The sequence below is a fragment of the Dipodomys spectabilis genome, unplaced genomic scaffold, assembly GCF_019054845.1.
Source record: "Dipodomys spectabilis isolate Male_0828 unplaced genomic scaffold, ASM1905484v1 ptg000422l, whole genome shotgun sequence".
Lineage (NCBI taxonomy): Eukaryota > Metazoa > Chordata > Mammalia > Rodentia > Heteromyidae > Dipodomys > Dipodomys spectabilis.
In genome coordinates, this window is record NW_024871099.1 from 1,919,444 (window position 1) to 1,939,930 (window position 20,487).

At 48.1% G+C, this 20,487-nt stretch overlaps 1 protein-coding gene across 1 annotated transcript in view; it reads left to right on the top strand.

The window, feature by feature from the left end:
- The first annotated feature begins 2,843 nt into the window (after nucleotides 1-2,843).
- Znf536 (zinc finger protein 536) overlaps nucleotides 2,844-20,487 on the top strand; it is a 242,244-nt gene continuing 224,600 nt past the window's right edge. The window contains exon 1 of the mRNA XM_042668188.1: nucleotides 2,844-5,100. Coding sequence (XP_042524122.1) covers nucleotides 2,844-5,100 — 2,257 coding nt within the window. The remainder of the gene's footprint in view (nucleotides 5,101-20,487) is intronic.

Below are 20,487 nucleotides of genomic sequence, written 5' to 3' on the forward strand. Positions count from 1 at the left end.
ATGGTTTCCAGATTTCAGCTTTCTGACTAGCTATGGGGTTCTCATGCATGAGCTATCACTACCTGGCTCAGAATGATCCTTTACAAAAAAAAGAAGTTAAATAAAAATTGGGTATAGATGGCCGTCATCAAAGACAAAGAGGGATGGGAAATTGGAAGCCTTCTTTCACTGCAAGTGACTCTTCACCTTTCTGGATATGGAAATGACCTGGGGTTGAGTTGTCTGTGTCATGATCTGAGGAGACAGTTAACCCTGTACCACTGTCCTGGTCCCTCTCTCTCATGGAAATAAGTACCGTATCTTTTCTTCTCCTTCCTTTGCATGAGGAACCTGCAACCCCTCTCCTCTTGCCAAAGGTGCACAGTGACCCCCTAGAGACCTTCCATGTCCTGTCCCGCGTTGTTTTTTCTGACGAGGACATCCCCAGGCCACATTGTGCCTGACAGCATTTCCTCCACAGTTGAACTCTCTCCCCACATGTCCCCAGGGGAAAATTACTTGACTCTACTCTTCTGGCTGGACTCAAAACCCAGACCCTGGACCATCCGGGTGGCCAACACATAGAAAGAGATGGGCCACATAGAAAAGAGATGTGAGAAAATGAAAAAAAAAAACGGAGAGAATATAGAAAATGAGCTTGGAAGCTGGGTACCAGTGGCTCACACCTGTCATCCTAGCTACTCAGGAGGCTGAGATCTGAGCATGGAGGTTCAAAGTCAGCCAGAGCAGACAAATGCTCCAAGACTCTTCTCTCCAATCAACCACCCCCAAACCGGAAGTGGAGGTGTGGTTCAAGTTGTAGAGCACCAGTCTTGAACAACAACAACAAAGATTTAAGGGGCAGCAGCCAGGCCCTGAGTTCATGCCCCAGTACCAACACACACACACACACACACACACACACACACACACACACACACATCCGTGAACTGGGACTCCTTCAGGGGAAAGATAGATCTAGAAATAAGCAGGACTTCAGACATGGGTTTATTGCATTGTAAAGCAGAGTTCTTGGCAGGCCTTGGTGTATTAGAGATCATGCCCTTTGACCCACCTGGAACCAGCTGGCGCTAGCTTTTCTGCCCTGGCTGTGGAGGGGGGGGGACAGGAGCCTATTAGAGACAATTATGCAGCCTAGCATTCAGTGTTAGTGTTTAACAAACAGCTTTGAGTTCTAATTTTCTACAAAACACATACTGCAGGTACAATTTGTACTCATTACTGTCTATTCAGAAAGTTATTAAAAACGCTCAAACTTGGTTGAATCTTGCTATGGCATCGGCTCTGGATTTTAATTGGTTTTTATCTAGTTCTCAAAAAGATCTCTTTCAGCCCAATCAAAGTCTCTGCCTTGGAGATCCAGCCAGTGGATGGGGCAAAGGCATTCTATAGAGTTTAAGTCTTTGCCTGGATTCCAACCATCTAACCATCCAGGAAATTTACACCCAGAGATAATTTATCCTTCTTTGATGGACACAGTTACCAAATGACAAAGTAACAATGTTTCGTAACATAAGGGTTAAATCTTAATCTCTGAGGTTTGCAAAGCCGCCTCTCTCACAGTCTCCTTAAAATTTAATATACCTCGTTAATGCTTCCCTGCAAACACTGAAGGATTTTTATGATTATAATCATGTGTTACAGCACCTAGCACTGTTTCTAAGCAGAATACTAATCAGCTTAATGAGATATTACTGCACTTTTTGTTGACTAAAGCAAAATCCCTTTTATTGTTCTAAAGCTTGTCCTTTAAATATATATTTTTTTGCCCCCAAAACATTATCTTGTTTTATTATGGACCCATAAATATCGTGGTACTGGGTTTCTTTCTTTCTTTCTTCCCTTCTTCCTTTTTTTTTTTTGACCAGATCATAAAATAATCTCTTTCATCTCAGAGTGGTTCATTGAATATAGTGACAAGAAGTAAAAAGTTTCATCTGGGTGAATGTCTGTAGTCTAGCAGTGAAAACCTTCGGTCCTAAAACAAACTTTGGATGGAACCAACAGGTGTAGGTGTTGTACAGAATGGTAGAAGTAGGAAAATTTTTAACATGGAGACGTTTGGTTCTTCATTAAGTGACCTGTGAATGTTTATTGGCTGTTAATTGTGGTTGAAAAGATTAACAATTTAAATGTGAATGCAAAACTGCAATCTGGGGAAAGGCAGGTCATATTGCCTAATTGACATTTAATAATTCTTTTCTTAAAAATGTTTCTGCTGGTCTCAGGGTCTGGGCACTGTCTCTGAGCTGTTTCTGCTCAAGGCTAGTGCTCTATCACTTGAGCCAGAGCTCCACTTCCAGCTTTTTTTTTTTTTCTGTTGGAGCTAAGACTCTCACAAACTTGCCCACTTGGTCTGGCTTCGAATTGCAATCCTCAGATCTCAGCCTTCTGAGTCACCAAGCCTGAGCCACTGGTACCCAGCCAGTTATTCATTTGTTTTATGATTGTTTTTGACCATCATTTTTAATTTTTATTCTATTTATTTTTGGCCAGTCCTGGGGCTTGAACTCAGAGCCTGAGCACTGTCCCTGAGCTTCTTTCGCTCAAGGCAAACCCTCTACCACTTGAGCCACAGGGCTACTCCTGGCCTTTTCTGTGTATGTGGTACTGAGGAATCGAACTCTGGGGCTTCACGCATGCTTGGCGAGCACTCTACCACCAAGCCCCATTCCCAGCCCCATCGTTTTTTGTTTTTTTTCTTTAAGCCATGATTATGCTATAAGTAAGGAATTAAAATGCCAGTTCCTTCCCTCCCCCCCTCCCCCAATTCCTGGCACCCATCAAAGTAAACTCTTGTCTTCTTTTTTTTTTCCTTTTTCTTCTTGTCTTTACTTGTAGGGATGGAAGAAGCCAGTCTGTGCCTTGGCGTCACCCCGGCAGCGCCGGACACCGAACCCCATCTGAACAGTCCAGTCCTCAACGGCCAGTATGCCATGACTCAAAAACTGCACCACATCACCTCGCAGCTCAGCCATGCCTTCTCCGACCTGCACCCGCGGCCCACCCCGGAGGAGAAGGCCGCCGCGGGGCCCTTGGATGAGAAGGGCCACCTGCCCCTGAGCGCGCAGCCTATGGGTAACCAGATGGCCCTGCTGGCCAACCAGCTGGGCCGCGAGGTGGACAGCGGCCTCAACGGGAGGGTGGACCTGCAGCAGTTCCTCAACGGGCAGAACCTGGGCATCATGTCCCAGATGAGCGACATCGAAGACGACGCCCGCAAGAACCGCAAGTACCCCTGCCCGCTGTGCGGCAAGCGCTTCCGCTTCAACAGCATCCTGTCCTTGCACATGCGCACGCACACCGGCGAGAAGCCCTTCAAGTGCCCCTACTGCGACCACCGGGCCGCCCAGAAGGGGAACCTCAAGATCCACCTGCGGACCCACAAGCTGGGCAACCTGGGCAAGGGCCGGGGGCGCGTGCGGGAGGAGAACCGCCTGTTGCACGAGCTGGAGGAGCGGGCCATCCTGCGGGACAAGCAGCTCAAGGGCGGCCTGGCCCAGCCCCGCCCGGATCTGAAGCCCCAGCCACACGCTGCACCCCCGGCCCCGGCGGCCTGCGGCCTGGCTCCGCCGGGCAACCCCAGCCTGCCCCCGGACGTGGCTGCGCACCCGGCGGCGCCCTCGCCCAAGCCCTCCTCCGCCTCCGCCGCCGCCGGCTCGGGCCTGCAGGACGACGCGGCGGCACCCGCCGCCGGCTTCCGCTGCACCTTCTGCAAGGGCAAGTTCAAGAAGCGGGAGGAGCTGGAGCGGCACATCCGCATCCTGCACAAGCCCTACAAGTGCACGCTGTGCGACTTCGCCGCCTCGCAGGAGGAGGAGCTCATCGGCCACGTGGAGAAGGCGCACATCACCGCCGAGTCGGCGCAGGGCCCCGGCGCCCACGGCGCGGGCGAGCCCGCGGCCCACGAGTTCCGCTGCGAGGTGTGCGGCCAGGTGTTCAGCCAGGCCTGGTTCCTCAAGGGCCACATGCGCAAGCACAAGGACTCCTTCGAGCACTGCTGCCAGATCTGCGGCCGGCGCTTCAAGGAGCCCTGGTTCCTCAAAAACCACATGAAGGTCCACCTCAACAAGCTCTCCGTCAAGAACAAGGCGGCCGGAGACCCCGACGCGCCTCCGGGGCCCCTGGGCGCCGGGGTGACCCCGGAGACGCACGCCACGCTGTACTCCCGCTACCTGTCCTGTCTGCAGGGCGGTGGCGGCGGTGGCTTCGTGGGCCCGGACAAGGCCAGCCTGGGCGGCGGCGGCGAGCCCGGCCAGTTCTACGCCAAGGCCGAGCACGCCTTGAAAGACAAAGACGTGCTGGGCAAGCTCCTGTCCCCCCTGTCCAGCGTGGCGCACGCCGCGGGCGCGGGGGTCCCCGGCGACGGGGACAAACACTCCCTCCTGGGCTGTCTGAACCTCGTGCCGCCCCTGAAATCCAGCTGCATCGAGAGGCTGCAGGCGGCCGCCAAAGCCGCCGAGATGGACCCGGTGCACAGCTACCAGGCCTGGCAGCTGATGGCCCGAGGCATGGCCGCCGAGCACGGCTTCCTGTCCAAGGAGCATCCGCTGTCCAGGAACCACCACGAGGACGCCCTGGCCGGCGCCGGCCTGGTGTTCGACAAAGAGAAGCGAGAGTATGTGTTACTAGGAGCCGATGGCTCCAAGCAGAAGCTGCCCGCTGACTTGGTCCACGGCGCTAAAGCGGGCAATCAGAGAGACCCACCAAACAAACCCGACCCTCTAGACGGCAGCCGGGACTTCCTGACGCACGGGCTGAACCAGACCCTCGATTACAACAACCTCCAGGGGCCCCCCGGGAACATGAAGGAGAAGCCCACGGAATGCCCGGACTGCGGACGAGTGTTCCGCACTTACCACCAGGTGGTCGTCCACTCCCGAGTCCACAAGCGAGACCGCAAGGGCGAAGACGACCCCCTGCATGGGGGCCTGGACGAGCGTCGGGGCTCCGGGAGCGATCAGGAGTCACAGTCGGTCAGCCGGTCCACCACGCCCGGCTCCTCCAACGTCACCGAGGAGAGTGGGGTCGGAGGAGGCCTCTCCCAGACGGGCAGTGCCCAGGAAGACAGCCCGCACCCCTCCTCGCCCTCATCTTCTGGTAGGTGGGGCCGGCTCCAAAGATCTGGGAGGGACAGGTTGGAACCCCCTCCACCCCCACCCCATCCCTCCTCCCCACCTCCGGCCTGACTGGAAGGCTGGGTTGTAAGGTGGATGGCTGAATGCTGGGGTACACCCTTTGCTACCAGGCTACCCCCCCATTTCAAAGAAAGAGTTTTCCTCGAAACTCCTTTGGCTACCAGGAAAGTCAGCTGATCTTGAGTGTGTGTGTGTGTGTGTGTGTGTGTGTGTGTGTGTGAAGTTGGCCACTTTGCTCTTCACCTTTAATAGCCGAATCCCCATAATCTCATGCATGATCATGGACCCCAGGAACACTCCGCTGGAAGGGACTTTGGAAGTTCACACCCTTGCCATGCCCTCCCCTTTATTCCTGGAGACCCACAAGTTCTCCCGCTGATTGGAGAATTCCTTCTCTGCAGACCAAATCTCTTCTCTCTTTGGTCTCCCGGCCACCCTGCAGTCCTCCTCTCTCCTGCCCGCCACCCCATTCCCTCTCTCCTGTTCTCCTGTGCTGAAATTCCAACGTGTCAGGTCCCTCTGCCCTGAACAGCCCACATGCCATTTCCTCCGAAGGTCTAAAGTCCAGATGTGTTGGCTGCATGTCTTTAAATTGTACTGCTTTGCATGGGGGTGGGGGGGTGAGGGGTGGAGAATGCAGCTTTGCGGGTTCTAAAATAAATAGCAAAAACAGAAAAATCTGTCATCAAAATGTCTGTGAAATGCTGAAGCTTCCTGGCCCTGTTTTAGAGAGACAGAGGGGAAAAAAAAATCGCACGCACACACACATACACACACATTCACACACACACACACACACACACACACACACACACACACACACAGACCTAAGACAACAAAATTTAAATCACTACCTAACAGCAGGTAAAAGGTTGCCTTCATTCCTGAGTTCCCCACCCCCCAAGTCCGTTTGCTAAATGGATAGCAAATTGAAAGTTATATCTCTAGCCCTTTTTAAAGAAAGGACTTCACTAATACTGTAATCATTCTACTGCCTAACAACAGAGGAAATCACGCCGTAACAAATACGCTGTTACTAATGGCAACATCGATTTCTGCAATCAGCCATTAAGTCTGGAAAATGAAAGACAGTTTGAGACACCTCGAGGCTCTGCATTGCCCACTGTGGCAGCACACTGAGGGTCATTTTTTAAAAGTTTTTTTTTCTCCCCTCCCCTTCTTGTCTTCAATTTTTTTTCCCTTTTATTTTTCCTCCTCCTGCTTTCTCAGTTTCTAGGAATAGTTCAGCCCGAGAGATAATACATTGCCACGATTATTAAATAAATGCCACTTAGGTTTGGTGGTGAACTGTCACGATTCAGCCTCCTTAGGACAAAAATTAGCCTTTAAAAATTGTGTGTGTGTGTGTATGTACGTGTGCGTGTGCGTGTGTTGGTATGGCTTATTACAAACCAGTGAAGAATAGTTAAGACATAAATCTGAGCTCCACATTGCAGAGATTACAATAGCACTTAGCGGTACTGCTTAAATACCCATGAAACTTACTTGTCTACTTGTGGAGTCCTAGACTTGCTTGCGATTTATTACTGGGGAGACAGAAAAAGTCTATGACCAGCAACGGGAGAATCATGAAACGGGGGCTATGTAGGACCAGACTCAGCTACAGGGCAGGGTCAAATTTCCCCAGCAAGAGCAATGAGTAGCAAAGTTACTGCCTATCATCCAGGACTATTTCCCACCCTTCCTTTTCCCCCCCAGAGAGGGCGGGAGGGGGTGGGGGGGGAGGAAGGAAGATCTCATCTGTTCTCAGATTGGTGACATTTCAGGGACAGAAAGCAGAGAGGGGACTGGCTGCCCTAAGTTTTTTTGAGTGACATGGAGTTAACACGAACAGATTTCCCCCTTTCTTCCAGACCTTACTAAAACAAGGAGGTCTGAGTAGAATCTTTCTGACACCAAATGTTCAGCTTCATTAATGACGTGTTTACCGTGATTTTCTCACCTTCTGGCCAACTGATAGCCTTGTACAATTCGGTTCCTCTCCCTACTGTTTTCCTGTCTTGAAATATCTTGTTGCAAAAAAAAGACCCTATTTTGCTTCAAACACACACACACACACACACACACACACACACACACACACACACACACACACACACACACACACACACACACACAAAACTGGTGTCTCTGAAGTCAAAAAGAGAATTGTACTTAAGTTTCTTGTTTTCTTCTTTCTCTCATTCTCCATTACTGAAGGAGTTGAGAATTGATTGTGAATACTGATTTCTTTCATTTCAGGTTGACTTCTTTGTATTGTTTGGATTTTTTTCATATTCAAATTAGGCCCTTTCATAATTTTCTGACTTAAGGAGGGAAATAGATCATATAGCAATATCTAGTTCAAATCTGTGCAGGGCATTCAGGTTTTCTGGAGCTTTAGAGTTCTCAAGTAAAAATCTGGGTAGATTTTTTCCTCTTTTATTCTCTAACTAGCCTTACTTGTAGAAGAAAGTGTGAATAAAATAAGCATTTAAATAAAAATCTTGACACAATAGGTATTTTTTTTTTGATTACTTGTTAGAAGCCTTCTAGGTGAAGGAGATGAGGAGGAATTTCTAAGCCTTTAAGTAAAGAAAGAAGCACTTAGGTTTTACAAATTTCTCAGACTTCATAACAATGTCACAAAACTTAATTTGCATTACTCAATTCTTTTTTTTTTTTCTTCTTCTTCTTTTTTTTTTTTGGTTGTTGTTGTTGTTGGAAACTGGGTCAGTAGGGCCTGAGAAACTATTTTTTTTTTCCAGATCTTAACCAATGAATTCTTCTTTATAAAATGCTGCTCTTAACATGATAGTAATTCTGAATTCATCATAAAAAAAGAAAAAAAGGGGGAAAAAAGCCCTTTTAAACCAGAGCCTCTCTAGAAGAAGGCTTACAATGAGTGGCAGAAAAGTCCTTTGTTATCTGATGTAATTCTTTGCAAGAGACGATTGAGAACGGAGCGAGCGCGACTGTTTAAAACCGTCTTGCTCAGACAGAGAAAGAGAGAGAGAGGAGAGAGAGAGATGAAGGGGTCAAGTTTGCAATCACACTTATTGCCAAGATGGGTGACCGTCACTGGCTAGGCTAATGTGAAATGCAGCTGTTTGTTATGGGAGTAAAAGAATGTTTGAATCAGTGAACATGCAAAAAATGCTCCCAGTGAACCAGAAAATGTGTTTGTTCTCTGGCACTCCAAACTGCTGAGAACTTAGCTTAAAGATGAACGGCGGCAGCGAAAACTAGGCCCTTTGACAAATGAAGAGGTCGTTATTTTCCAACAGCAGAGGGACAAAACTCCTCACCCAGGTTGCCCTTTGTTTTGTTGTGAGTGTGTGTTGTTTGTTTGTATGCCTCAAGCTGTTAGAGAAGATGTCACCTCTGCCTCCATGACCCAAAGCAAGGGGGGGGGGGGGAATGGTTTGGAAAACAGCAGTTGATAATTTTTTTTTTTTATTTTTCTACTCTTTTCATGACATTTTGAGAGTTGGTGAGTGTTTGAATCTCTCTTCCTGTCTGGATTGCATGCAGAGCTCTAGCCGAATATCATCTTTGTGTCCAAAAAATTAAAAAAAAAAATCTCTAAAATCTCAGACACTGACTTTACTCTTGAGTTAGAAAACCACTAAAGTTCCGTTTCTTCCAGGTCTTTTTCTTTTTTGGCTTTAGAAATCACGCTTCGATTAATTAAAACTTAATGTACTAAGAAACGATACTATTTATTATATCCAACAGGGCAGTTACCTTCCGAATTCCTCTTCGCTCACCCCACCCCCACCCCCATCATTTTGGAGTGGGGATAATTAAAGTGTTGCTGGTGGGAAGCGGGTAATTGAATGCATTGACCCTCTCTGTTCATTAAATAAAGTCGGCCAAGTTGTAAGATCAATGCAAAAAAAAAAAAAAGCCAGGGAGAGAGGCGCAGATGAAAATATCGTTAACCCCTACGATTTCTGCTGTAATATTTTCAGATGGACAAGCTGTATTTGATCAGCTGGGCTAAAAAGCCTGGCAGGAAGTCTATTGTTGCCTAAGTTGAATTCCTCCAATAGTGGTTCTCTCTTGCCTGTGTTTGCCTATTGACCAGAGGCCGTCAAAGGCCTTTATCAGGCAATTCTTGCATATATATCCGGTAGATAGTGATATAATAGATTTGCTTTCTTCTCTACCTCTTTATTTTATTTTTGTTTCTTCTCTTATGGCTTCTTCTTTTCATTCCCTCTCCATTCATGATAACCAATGTGTACTTCACACAAACAAATCCAAGCTTCCCAAAAGATGGAGGGTGGGGGTGGGGGTTTGGGGAGAGAGTAGGAGGGGGGATGGTGATGAAGGAAACATAAAAAGAAAGAAAGAAAAAAAAATTAAGTCTGAGGATTAAGATCTTCATTCCCTCCCCCCCCCCCCCCCCCTGCTTGTGCATTGCAATTGTTCTTAAAAAATATTTGGCACTGTCAATTAGTAACTGAGCGTAGTTAGCTGATGAACACAATTTTCCGGTAGGCTGAGCACCCTATTGTTGCCGAGTGAACAGCAGATTTCTGAGGTCATTATCATTCGCTGGTTGCTTGGCCCAGCTGCTTTGGTGCTGCAGAAGCCAAACTTTTATACTGGAGCTCAGGGATGGGCTCGAGCAACAGGGGCGCTGGCTGCAGCGGGAGTGAAGACGGTCCTCATCTACCCAGGAAACAGAAAGTAAAACTTTCCAGGCCATTCAAGGGAAAGCACCAGTGAGCTGTGGGGCTCCCCTTCTTTCCACCTTCAGATGGGGAGTGAGAAGGTCCCAGGGGACAGCCCAGTGCCACCCCCCTCCCCCCTAGAGGTGACAGATCCTTCTGCAGATCCATCGCCCCATTTAGAAATGGACTTAAATAGTTGTAACCCAATCTAAATAGGGAGTGAGGCTCACATAAGTTTTTCCATGTATTATATCTATTCCATTCTCTTTGTCTGTTTTATTGTATTATTTTGTTGTATCTATTCTATTCCATTCTCCTATCTTATCCTAGCGTTTTTTTTTTAGGGCCAGCATTAGGTCTTGAACTCAGGGCCTGAGCGCTGCCCCTGAGCCTTTTCTCAACACAAGCACTCTACCAGTTGGGCCACACCTCTACTTTTGGCTTGTTGGTAGTTAATTGGAGAGAAGAGTCTCACAGACTTTTCTGTACAGGGCTGGCTTTGAACCACGATCCTTCGCTCTCAGACTCCTAAATCGCTAGGATGATGGGTGTGAGCTGCTAGCATCTGGTTCATTTTTATTTTTGAAAAGTCACTATTAGATGCTTATTAGCAACTTGAAATGAGTAAATGTGAGGATCACAAACAGGAAGCATTCTTTGGATTTCTAAGAGAAAAGAAAGCCTGGAATAATGTCTTTCTTTTTTATGTAGTGTAACTGATTTTTTTGGAATAATTTCTTATCCAATGAAACATCCCCTTGAAGGCGTCCTTCTCCCCATTCTGCCTCTTTTTTTCCCCCTTAATTTTTATTTTTCCTTTTAGCATCCTGAGTCTCAGCTTCCCTTCATACCTCCTGATTTGGAATCTGAGTCAATGACATGGAAAGCTGCACTTTTTTTTTTTTTTTAAAGCTCAGCTGTGAATGCCGAACACCATATGCGGCCCTGCGGTCCCTGCCGCGGGAGCGTGTACGGGCGGTCGCTTGTGTTTGTAGAGATTTATAGAGACCTGGCTTGTGTGTGTGTGTGTGTGTGTGTGTGTGCGTGTGCGCGCATGTGTGTTGTGTTGAAGCTGTGCCCAGCCAGACACTGGCCAAAGGCCCTTCCTCTGTATTAAGACAGAGGTGGCACCCGTCTGGATGAATTTCCTGGCCAACTCCTAGGGAAAGCAGGAGGGAATAAGGTCCTGGGGGCCTCTCTTGGGTGTTTCCCTGTTCCTTGGGGCCCTCAGAGGGGATAGGGAGGGCTTCATGGGACTTTCATTGTCCAGTGTTTAGAAATAACTCCTTAAAACATCCAGTGTCACTCTGGCATTGTTGTTCTTGTGGGTTTTTTTTTTTTGTTTGTTTGTTTGATTTTCCTTTTTTTTTCTTTAAATAGGCTCTGGGGCTTGAACTCAGGGTCTGGATGCTGTCCCAGAGCTTTTTCGCTCAAGGCTAGTGCACTACTACTTGAGCCACAGTTCCACTTCCAGTTTGCTGGTGGTTAATTGAAGATAGGAGTCTCATAGATTTTTCCTTCAGTGGGCTGGCTTTGAACCACAATCCTCAGCTCTCAGACTCCTGAGTAGCTAGGATTACAGGTGTGAGCCACCAGTGCCCAGCCTCTGTGTGTATGTGTGTGTTTAGGGTCTTTTTTTGCCTTTTGTTTTGTTCTGTCTTGCTTGCACTTTGCCATGTGGTTTACAGACCCTACTTCCCCAGGGAGCTCAAGGTCATTGGCCCCTTAGCATCTCAGCAAGACAGAAACTTCAACAGCTCTTAAAAGCTGCAGGCATTCAAAGCCAGCTTCTGCAAGGAAAGTCCATGAGACTCTTATCTCCAATTAACCACCAGAAAACTGGACGTGGCACTGTGGCTCTAGTGGTAGAGCACTTGCCTTGAGCTGAAGAGCTGAAGGGACAGTGCCCAGGCCCAGAATTCAAGACCCATGACTGACAAAAAATAAAATAAAATCTGCAGACATTGCCCAACCCTGGTGACTTACACCCATAATCCTCGCTACTCAGAAGGCTGAGAGCTAGGGATCATGGTTTAAAGCCAGCAAATCCTGGGCAGGAAAATCTATGACATTCTTATCTTCAATCATTTATCAAAAAGCCAAAAAGTAGAGGCATGGCGTAGAGCACCCAACTTTGAGTGAAAAAGCTAAGGGACAGCAACCAGGCCTGGCATTCAGGACCACCACATGAACAAACCAGCATACAACTAAATGAATACCCTGCAAGCAAAGCAAAGCCCCTTTATAGCTCACAGATTTGTAAGACTCCTTCTGAGGCTCGAGGGATTGGATTTCAGGGTTGGGGTTGCTAGAAATCTGCTGGTCCTGACCACCATTTTGGCTTTGTAAGGCTAGAAACCTAGCACTTTCTTTGCAAGCACCCGCAATAGGTTCTTCAGCTTGATGGTTTTGGCCATAAGCAGATATCAAGAACTTGATGTACTAGCTCACTGCACCTTCAGGTTAGTAGGGATCCTCTATGCTTATCATACTAGGACTGCACAGAGGGCACTAGCTGCCGAGGGGGAGGGAGAGTTCCATTTGCAGGGCTGTTTGTGACCCCTCCAGCCCACCAACCATCCTCCATTACCAGCTTTCTGATCCTTTCCTATCTCTTCTGAAGCTTTGTGCCTTGTTCAACCCAAGGAGGAAGTGAGAAGCGCTGCCTCGAGTTCAAGCTCAGCCACAGGTTCTGGTTGGGAGCCCTGAGCTCAATGGGGCCTGATAGGTAGCCAACTTCAATAAGTTTTCCTGGCCCTCAGGTACCCCCATATAATTGGAGAGCACAGGTCCCTAGTGAGTCAGAAGCAACAGGCCATCTGGAGCTTTCTGAGCCTGGGAAGTCACAGAACTGAGCTGATAACGTGGTTTTGTGTGTGTGTGTGTGTGTGTGTGTGTGTGTGTGTGTGTGTGTGTGTGTGTGTGTGTGTGTGCTGGTTCTGGGGCTTGAACTCAAGGACTGGGCCCTGTCCCTGAGCTTCCGTTGCTCAGGGAGCTGTCCCTGAGCTTCTTTTGCTCAAGGCTAGCACTCTTCCACTTGAGCCATAGTTCCACTTCTGGCCTTTGGGGTAGTTAGAGATAAAAGTCTCACAGACTTTCCTGCCCAGGCTGGCTTCCAACTGAGATCCTCAGATCTCACCTTCCTGAGTAGCTAGCATTACAGGCATGAACCACTAGCACCTAGTTGAGCGAACTTTGAATGTGGCGATCACATTGAATTCATAGAGCTGTGTTGGAGTATAGTTTAAAACTTATTATCCTTTGTAGTTGTACAAAGAGGTTTCCATTCAACATACCAATTCATGCATCTTGATCAGTGTCAGCCCTTCCATGGCTCTCCCCCATTTCACCCAACCCCCACCCCTCCCCTCAAGCTGCTTGGTTCCATGTTCACATATGTACATTGAATATTATGACTGCATGTGTCCACCCTTCCTCTCTCCATTGGTCTGTCCTCCCTCCCCTTGTCCTCACCTCCTCCCTGACCCCTCAAGTTCCAGCTTCTTGGCATTCCTTTGTTTACACTGTCAGTTAGTTGCTTAAAGGAGTTGTGCATATACCATACTTTAGTCAATACATTTGTGTCAATATGCATATGCTTCTACACATGTTTACATATATCCATAATTTAGATCTAACTTCCACAATAGGAGAGAAGACATGTGTCTGTTGTCTCTCGGAGCCTGACTTACTTCACATAATTTTTTCCAAGTCCACCCATTTCCCTGCAAATGATATAACATCATTCTTTCCGATGAATGAGTAACATTCCAATCTATCTATCTATCTATCTATCTATCTATCTATCTATCTATCTATCTATCTCATTTTATCACTCCATTCATCCATTGTAGAGCATCTGGATTGTTTCCACACCTTGGCCACGGTGACCAGAGCAGCAATGAACCTGGATGTGTGTCAGTGTCTTTACCATGTCCTAACACAGAATCTTTTGGATACATGCTGGGGAGCCGTATCCTGGGTGGGCGGCCTGGAGAAAGGCCTGCAGAGCACAGGAGAGTGGATCTGTGCAGACTTAACCACATTCCACATGACTGCATTGGAACCTTTGCCATCTGTGACCCTCGGGTCTGTATGTTGCCCTTCTCCGTCTCTCTGGGCATCCAGCAAGCTCTTCTAGTCTTTCTAGTTTCTAGAAGGAAACAGGAGAAGCCTGGCATGGCCTGCAGTTGGAGTGAGCCCGGTGGAGGGGGCGGGAGGGGAGGGGGGACGGCAGGCAGGGAGCGAGCATGCAGGTGGCAGGGCCCTCTGAGCTCCTAGGAAGCGAGCAGCACTGTGGTGGGGAGGAGCGCCGGTCCCCCTGGCCTCTTCCTGGCAGGACGGGATGAAGGCAACATTTACTTAAGCTGTGGAGTTTGGCACTGACGCAGCCCAGCGCCATCTGGAAAGCCCATCTCGGAGAGCTGCCCATTCCCCCCAAAGGAACTCGGAGAAGGATTCAGGCTGGGTGCTGGGACTCTTCCTTGGCTGGGAGGCACCTGGGCCGGGTGGGAGGTCAGGGGAGAGGTGGATTGGGGACCCACGGAGTTAAAGCACAAGCTTCTCTCTCTGCCTGGCTTTTCCAGGGAACCTAGAGGAAGAGCTAACCTGCCCCCCTCCCATCCTCTTTTTTTTTTTTTTTTTTTGTTGCCATTCTGGGGGGTTGGACTCAAAACCTCATGCCCTTGCTTAGCTTCTGTGTGTGTGTGTGTGTGTGTGTGTGTGTGTGTGTGTGTGTTCCAGACTGGAACTCTACCACTAGAGCCACAGCTTCAGTTCCAGTCCTTTGCTGGTTAATTCGAGATAAGGATTCCTTGGGTTTGTTTTCCCTGATCTGGCTTTGAACTTTGATCCTCAGATCTCAGCCTCCTGAGTAGCTAGGATGACTGGAGAAAGCCACTCCATCTCTAGCTTGTTTTCTCTGTCAAGAGAGGTGCTGTTTCTCCTTTTCTTTGGTGGTAGTAGTGGGTGGGAAGCTGGCACTGGGGCTTGAACTCAGGGCCTGGGGAGGATCCTTAAGGTTTTGTGCTCAAGGCTAGAGCTCTACCAACTTGAGCAACAGCTCCATGCCCAGCTTTTCGGGTGGTTAACTGAAGATGATAAGAGGCTTAGGGAATATTCCTGCTTGGGCTGGCCTTTAAGGGTGATCCTCAGATCTCAGCCTCCTGAGCAGCTAGGATGACGGACGTGAGCCACCAGTGCCCCACCACCATCTCCATTTGTTGATTTTCTATTGCATCTTACTTACATCCTTATTTTGTACTGTATTGTTTACTTACATCTTAGAGTACTGGCCTGCTCTGGTCTGCAACTGTGTAATAACACCAACTAACACACAATAGGAATACATACTGCACTCCTAAATGTCTTGGAGAGATCCTCCTCTCTGTTTTGTATCTTCCACACGTGGCAGGGTCCCTGTTGAACACCATTCTCAGTGACCTAGTGGTGGCCCAGGCAGATTGACAAGCCACCAACAGCAGAAGTAAAATTCGCTTGTGTCCTTTTTGGGTGTTTTCTTGCTTCTCTCCACCCCCCCCCCCCCCCCCCCACACACACACACTGTGTCTACCAAGAGAAAATTGTCCAGAGCTTGGCTTCTTGGGGGAGTGGCGGGGGACCCATCTCCTGGTTGATGTGAGCCTTGGGGTTTTGGTGTGACATGTGGCATGTGTCTTAGACAAGTGTGAGACACAGCACAAGCTGATTCCTTGGCGGGGTTGCCCACCGTGCCACATGGGGAAGGGGCCGGCTTCCTCTCACCCAGATGGGGGCGTGAGGAAGTGAATTGTGGGTGGGCTTGGCTTTCATACCTACCCCTGCTTCCAGAAGACAGGGTTCTGTTCCTGTGTGTGTGTGTGTGTGTGTGTGTGTGTGTGTGTGTGTGTGTGTGTGTACACACACACACATACATACATATATATATATATATATATATATATATATATATATATATATATATATATATACATATATATTATTAGTGTTGTGAGGCCATGTATCCATCTGGGGAAGTCCTGGGACTTGAACTCAGAGCCTGGCTGCTGTCCCTGAGTGTTTTCATTCAAGACTACCACTTGAGCTGCAGCTCCACTTCTGGCTTTCTTGCCCTGGTTGGCTTTGAACTGTGATCCTCAGCCTCCTGAGTAGCTAGGATGACAGGCATGAGACAGTTTTTTATTTTGTTTTGTATTTTGTTTTTTTTGCTGCTCCTTGGGCTTTATCTCAGGGCCTGGGCGCTATCCCTGAGCTTTTTCACTCAAGTCTGGCATTCTACCATTTGAGCCATGGCTCCACTTCTAGTTTATTTGGTGACTCAATTGGAGATAATTGGACTTTCCTGCCCTGGCTGGCTTTGAACTGTCATCCTCAAGATCTCAGCCTCCTGAGGAGCTAGGATTACAGGTGTGAGCCACTGGTGCCTGGCCTTGCCTTCCATGTTTTACTTGGAGCCTTGGGTGTAGGTCGGGCCTCTGAGGATGGGTTTTTCCCTAGATAGACATGCTCCAGGGGCTGAAATTTTGGTGGATGCTCCAGTGGTTTGTTGCCTTGCAGACACTTCACAAGGATGGAAATTTAAGTGAATGCTTTGTGAGTCTTTGCTCTTGTTTGCCTTCCGATCTAAAGGCATTTGAGCCCAAGTAGTCACCTGTGGGGCTTTGCTTGTGCCCATGATAGTAGTGCGCAGAAACTCTCATCTCAGTAGCTGTAATCTGTGGGTTTGGATCCTCTTGTGTAGCTCCCAATCACCCTGAGAGGGATTTTGGAACATTTCCAAGATACTTTACTGCCATGTGAAAAGTGGGCAGTGGTCATGTCTTTGCACAGTAAGACACTTAGATGTGTCTCTTTTATTGCCAAAGAGATTTTTCTTCATTTGTTATTATATGTGTTTTGGCTTTTTTTTTCTTCAGTAATTTGCCTTGAAAAATAAAAGCTGTCCTTCAGCAAAAGTCTCTGCACGATGTTCTGCTGTTGGCTGAGAGGGAGGGGCCTCGCTCTGAGTCCTGTCCATTCCAGACTGTGCCTGATCCTCAGAGATGACCTTGGTACTGACCTTCAAAATCTTCCATTGTGGTGCATCCAGGAGGGATGTTTACTGCCTTCCTGGATGGTGTGGTTCAAGGACCTTTCTTTCCCTCCCTCCCTCCATCCCTCCCTCCCTCCCTCCTTCCCTCCCTTCCTCCTTCCCTCCCTCCCTCCCTCCCTCCCTCCCTCCCTTTCTCCCTCCCTCCCTCCCTCCCTCCCTTCCTTCCTTCCTTCCTTCCTTCCTTCCTTCCTTTTTTTCCTTCTTCCTTCCTTTCTTTCCAGCTCAAGTCGCATATTTAGAAGATGCCGAAACAAAGTAAAACAATTTAAAATACAGATGCATAACAACAGATAAGCATGCCAGTGTTTACAGCCATTTACAAAAAGGAATCCTCCTGTACTTATTACTATACTTACTGAGAGACATGTCACCAGTTGTTCTTGTCCATGAAAATTCACACAAGGGTCAGGAAAAAAATTCCCTGTTTTTTTTAAAAAAAAATGTCATGTAGGAAACAATTGTGCTCCCAATGAAAGGGACTTACAGCCAGGCACTAGAGGCTCACACCTGTAAATCCTAGCTACCCCAGAGGGTGAGATCCAGAGGATTACATTTCAAAGCTCAGCCTGGGCAGAAAATTCTGAGAAGCTAGCATTTCTAATTAGCCAGCAAAATGCCCAGCTGAAAGTGTGGTTCAAGTGGTAGAGCACCAGCTGAGCAACTAAGCCAAATAAAAGTGTAAGGCCTTGATACTTTCCAGAAAAAGAAAGAAAAAGAAAAAGAAAGTTTTAATTTACAAAAACAGGCAACAGAGTGGATTTGACTCATGAATTATTGTTCTTTCTTCCTTTCTTTCTTTCTTTCTTTCTTTTTTTTTCTTTCTTTCTGTCTGTCTTTCTTTCTGTCTTTCTTTCTTTCTCCTTCCTTCCTTCCTCTCTTCTTCTTTCTCCTTTTCTTCCTTCCTTTCTTCCTTTTCCCTTCTTCCTGCCTTCCTTTCCATTCCTTCCCCCCTTTCTCAATCTCTCCCCCCCCCCCCCCCCCCGCTCACTTTTTTGTGCTGGTCCTGAGGCTTGAACTCAGGGCCTAAACCCTGTCCCTGACCTTTTGGTCTTTTTGCTCAAAACTAGTTTTCTACCATTTGGGCCACAACTCCATTCTGACTTTTTGCTGGTTCATTGCAGATAAGTCTCTCAAACTTTCCTGACCAGGCTGGCTTTGAACCACAATCCTCAGATTTCAGCCTCTTGAGTAGTTAGGATGACAGACGTGAGCCACTGGCCCCGTTACTTTTCTTTTTAAAGTCTCATATATTAATATGAGAAATACAAGAGGTGAACGGTGAACGTCTTCATGAATGAATGATGGTGCTAATCTCTACACTGCGTGCCGGACTTGTTTAGGCTTTCTTTACTCTGAGAAGCAGCTCTGGGTGAACATGTTTATGTGTGGGGTCCTGATGCTTCTGGCATCTGCACAATTATATCCTGGGTGAAATACAGAGCTGAGTCTCTGGTCCCAGGCAGACAGCCCCGATGCTGCAGATGTGCACGGCCCAGCGGTGTGCTGGGGCTCGAGCACTCCTCTGCGTTGGAAGATTCACCAGGAGAAACATCCTCCCACGGCCGCTGCCTCCTGTCACCCAGGTGCTCCTTGCGTGTCCATTCGCACACACGCTGGGTTGTTTGTGAAGGATGGAAGGCTCATTAAGTCACTTCTGAATGCTGAGCGTTTAGGCACTGGAGATGGGGCGGCTGATGAGAGAGAGACACACAGAGACAGACAGGAAGAGAGAAAAGACCCTGTGTCAGAGAGAGAAAAAGAGAGACAGAGACAGAGATTGAAAAAGATAGGGAAAAAAGAGAGAAAAGATCCTGTGTCAGAGGGAGGGAAAAAACAGAGAGACAGAGACAGAGACAGTGAGAAACAGAAACAGAGAAACAGGGACAGACAGATAGGGAGGGAAAAGGCCCTAATCCCAGAGAGAGAGGAGGGGGAGCGATCTAAAAACCAGAATCTCTCATACAACCCTGGAGGACCCGACACTTAATGCAGAGCTACATGTGCAGGATGAGAGCTGCCAGAGTCCCCCTGACTCCCAGTTCACTCCCCCCAGAACCTGAAAGAGTTAAACTGCCTTATGCTTCACCTAAGTAAGTCTCTTAGTCAAAAAAGAGCAGCTAACCTGTTCCCCTGAGGACTGACTTCCTGGGGGAGGCAGACACCATCGCCTCTTCTTGGCAGACAAGCTAGAGCTAAATTAGCCAGGTGCCCAGTGGCTCACGCCTGTAATCCTAGCTACTCAGGAGATTGAGATCTGAGGTTCGCAGTTCACAGCCGGCCATAGCAGTTAAGTTAGTGAGACTCTTATCTCCATTTAATCACCAGAAAGCTGGAGGTAGAGCTGGAGAAAAAAGCTGAGGGACAGCGCCCAGGCCCTGAGTTCCAGCTCCAATATAGGTACATGAAAAATAAAACAAGAGCTAAATTAGTGCCTTATTATGTCCAGAGGAAGTTTGTGCAGAAGTAGAGACCAACTGTCCCAAAAGACCCCAGGCCAGACAGGCAGGGGAGGACACCTTAGCCAGATGCTCACCCTGCCACGTGGCAGGGCTTTTCAGACCATCCAGAAGAGGCTGGGCTTGTGTGCACACAGAGAGAGAGGATTGGAATTATCATCCATCCACCCCATTCTCTACTATTCATCTACCAGCCATCTACTCATCTACCCATCCTTTCATCCTGCCATCCACTCCCCCACTCACACTCCATCCATCTATCTACTCACTATCCATCCATCCATCCATCCACCCACCCATCTACCCACCCACCCACCCACCCACCCATCCATCTATCCATCCATCCATCCACCCACTACCCATCCAAGCATTCATTTATCTATCCATCCATCCATCCATCTATCCATCTATCCATCCATCTAATATGTATTCAGTACCTAATAAATCTCCTAGAACTTTTGAAATTAACCAAAGGAAGTAAGACAGACCACACCCACTAACTTGCTGTATAATCTTAGGTGGGTCATTTCCCAGGTTCTGGCCTCAGTTTACCTAGGTATAACAAGCCCTCATTGGACTCAGTGACCCAGAGCTAGGTGATCTCTGGGGTTTCTCCAGTTCTCCCACATTCTGTCTGGCCTGTTGTCTATGCATCTCTTCCCTCGGGGAGTGTGTCTCTCTGTGGGGGGAGTTGGTGTGAACAGTTCTCATGTGTGACACATGTCCACAGGCAGTGGAGGGAGAATGTGGGAGAGAAGGATGGGAGTGAGCTTGGCTGTCATTGGTAGATGACAGTGTGCACGGTGCAGCGTGGTATAGACCCTTGCAGAAGGACCAGACCTTCAATGCTGCTGCTGCTGCTTTATGTTTTCTTTTATGCCAGTACTGGGGCTTGAACTCAGGGCCTGAGTATGTTTCCCTTAACTTTTTCTCCTTTAGGCTGGTACTCTACCACTTGAGCCACAGCTCCACTTATGGCTTTTTGCTAGTTAATTGGAATTCACGGCCTCATGGACTTTTCCTGTCCAGGCTGGCTTTGAACCTCCATTCTCAGATCTCAGCCTCCTAGAAGCTAGGAATGGCAGGTGTGAGCCGCCAGGTGCCCAACTTCTCCTGTTTTC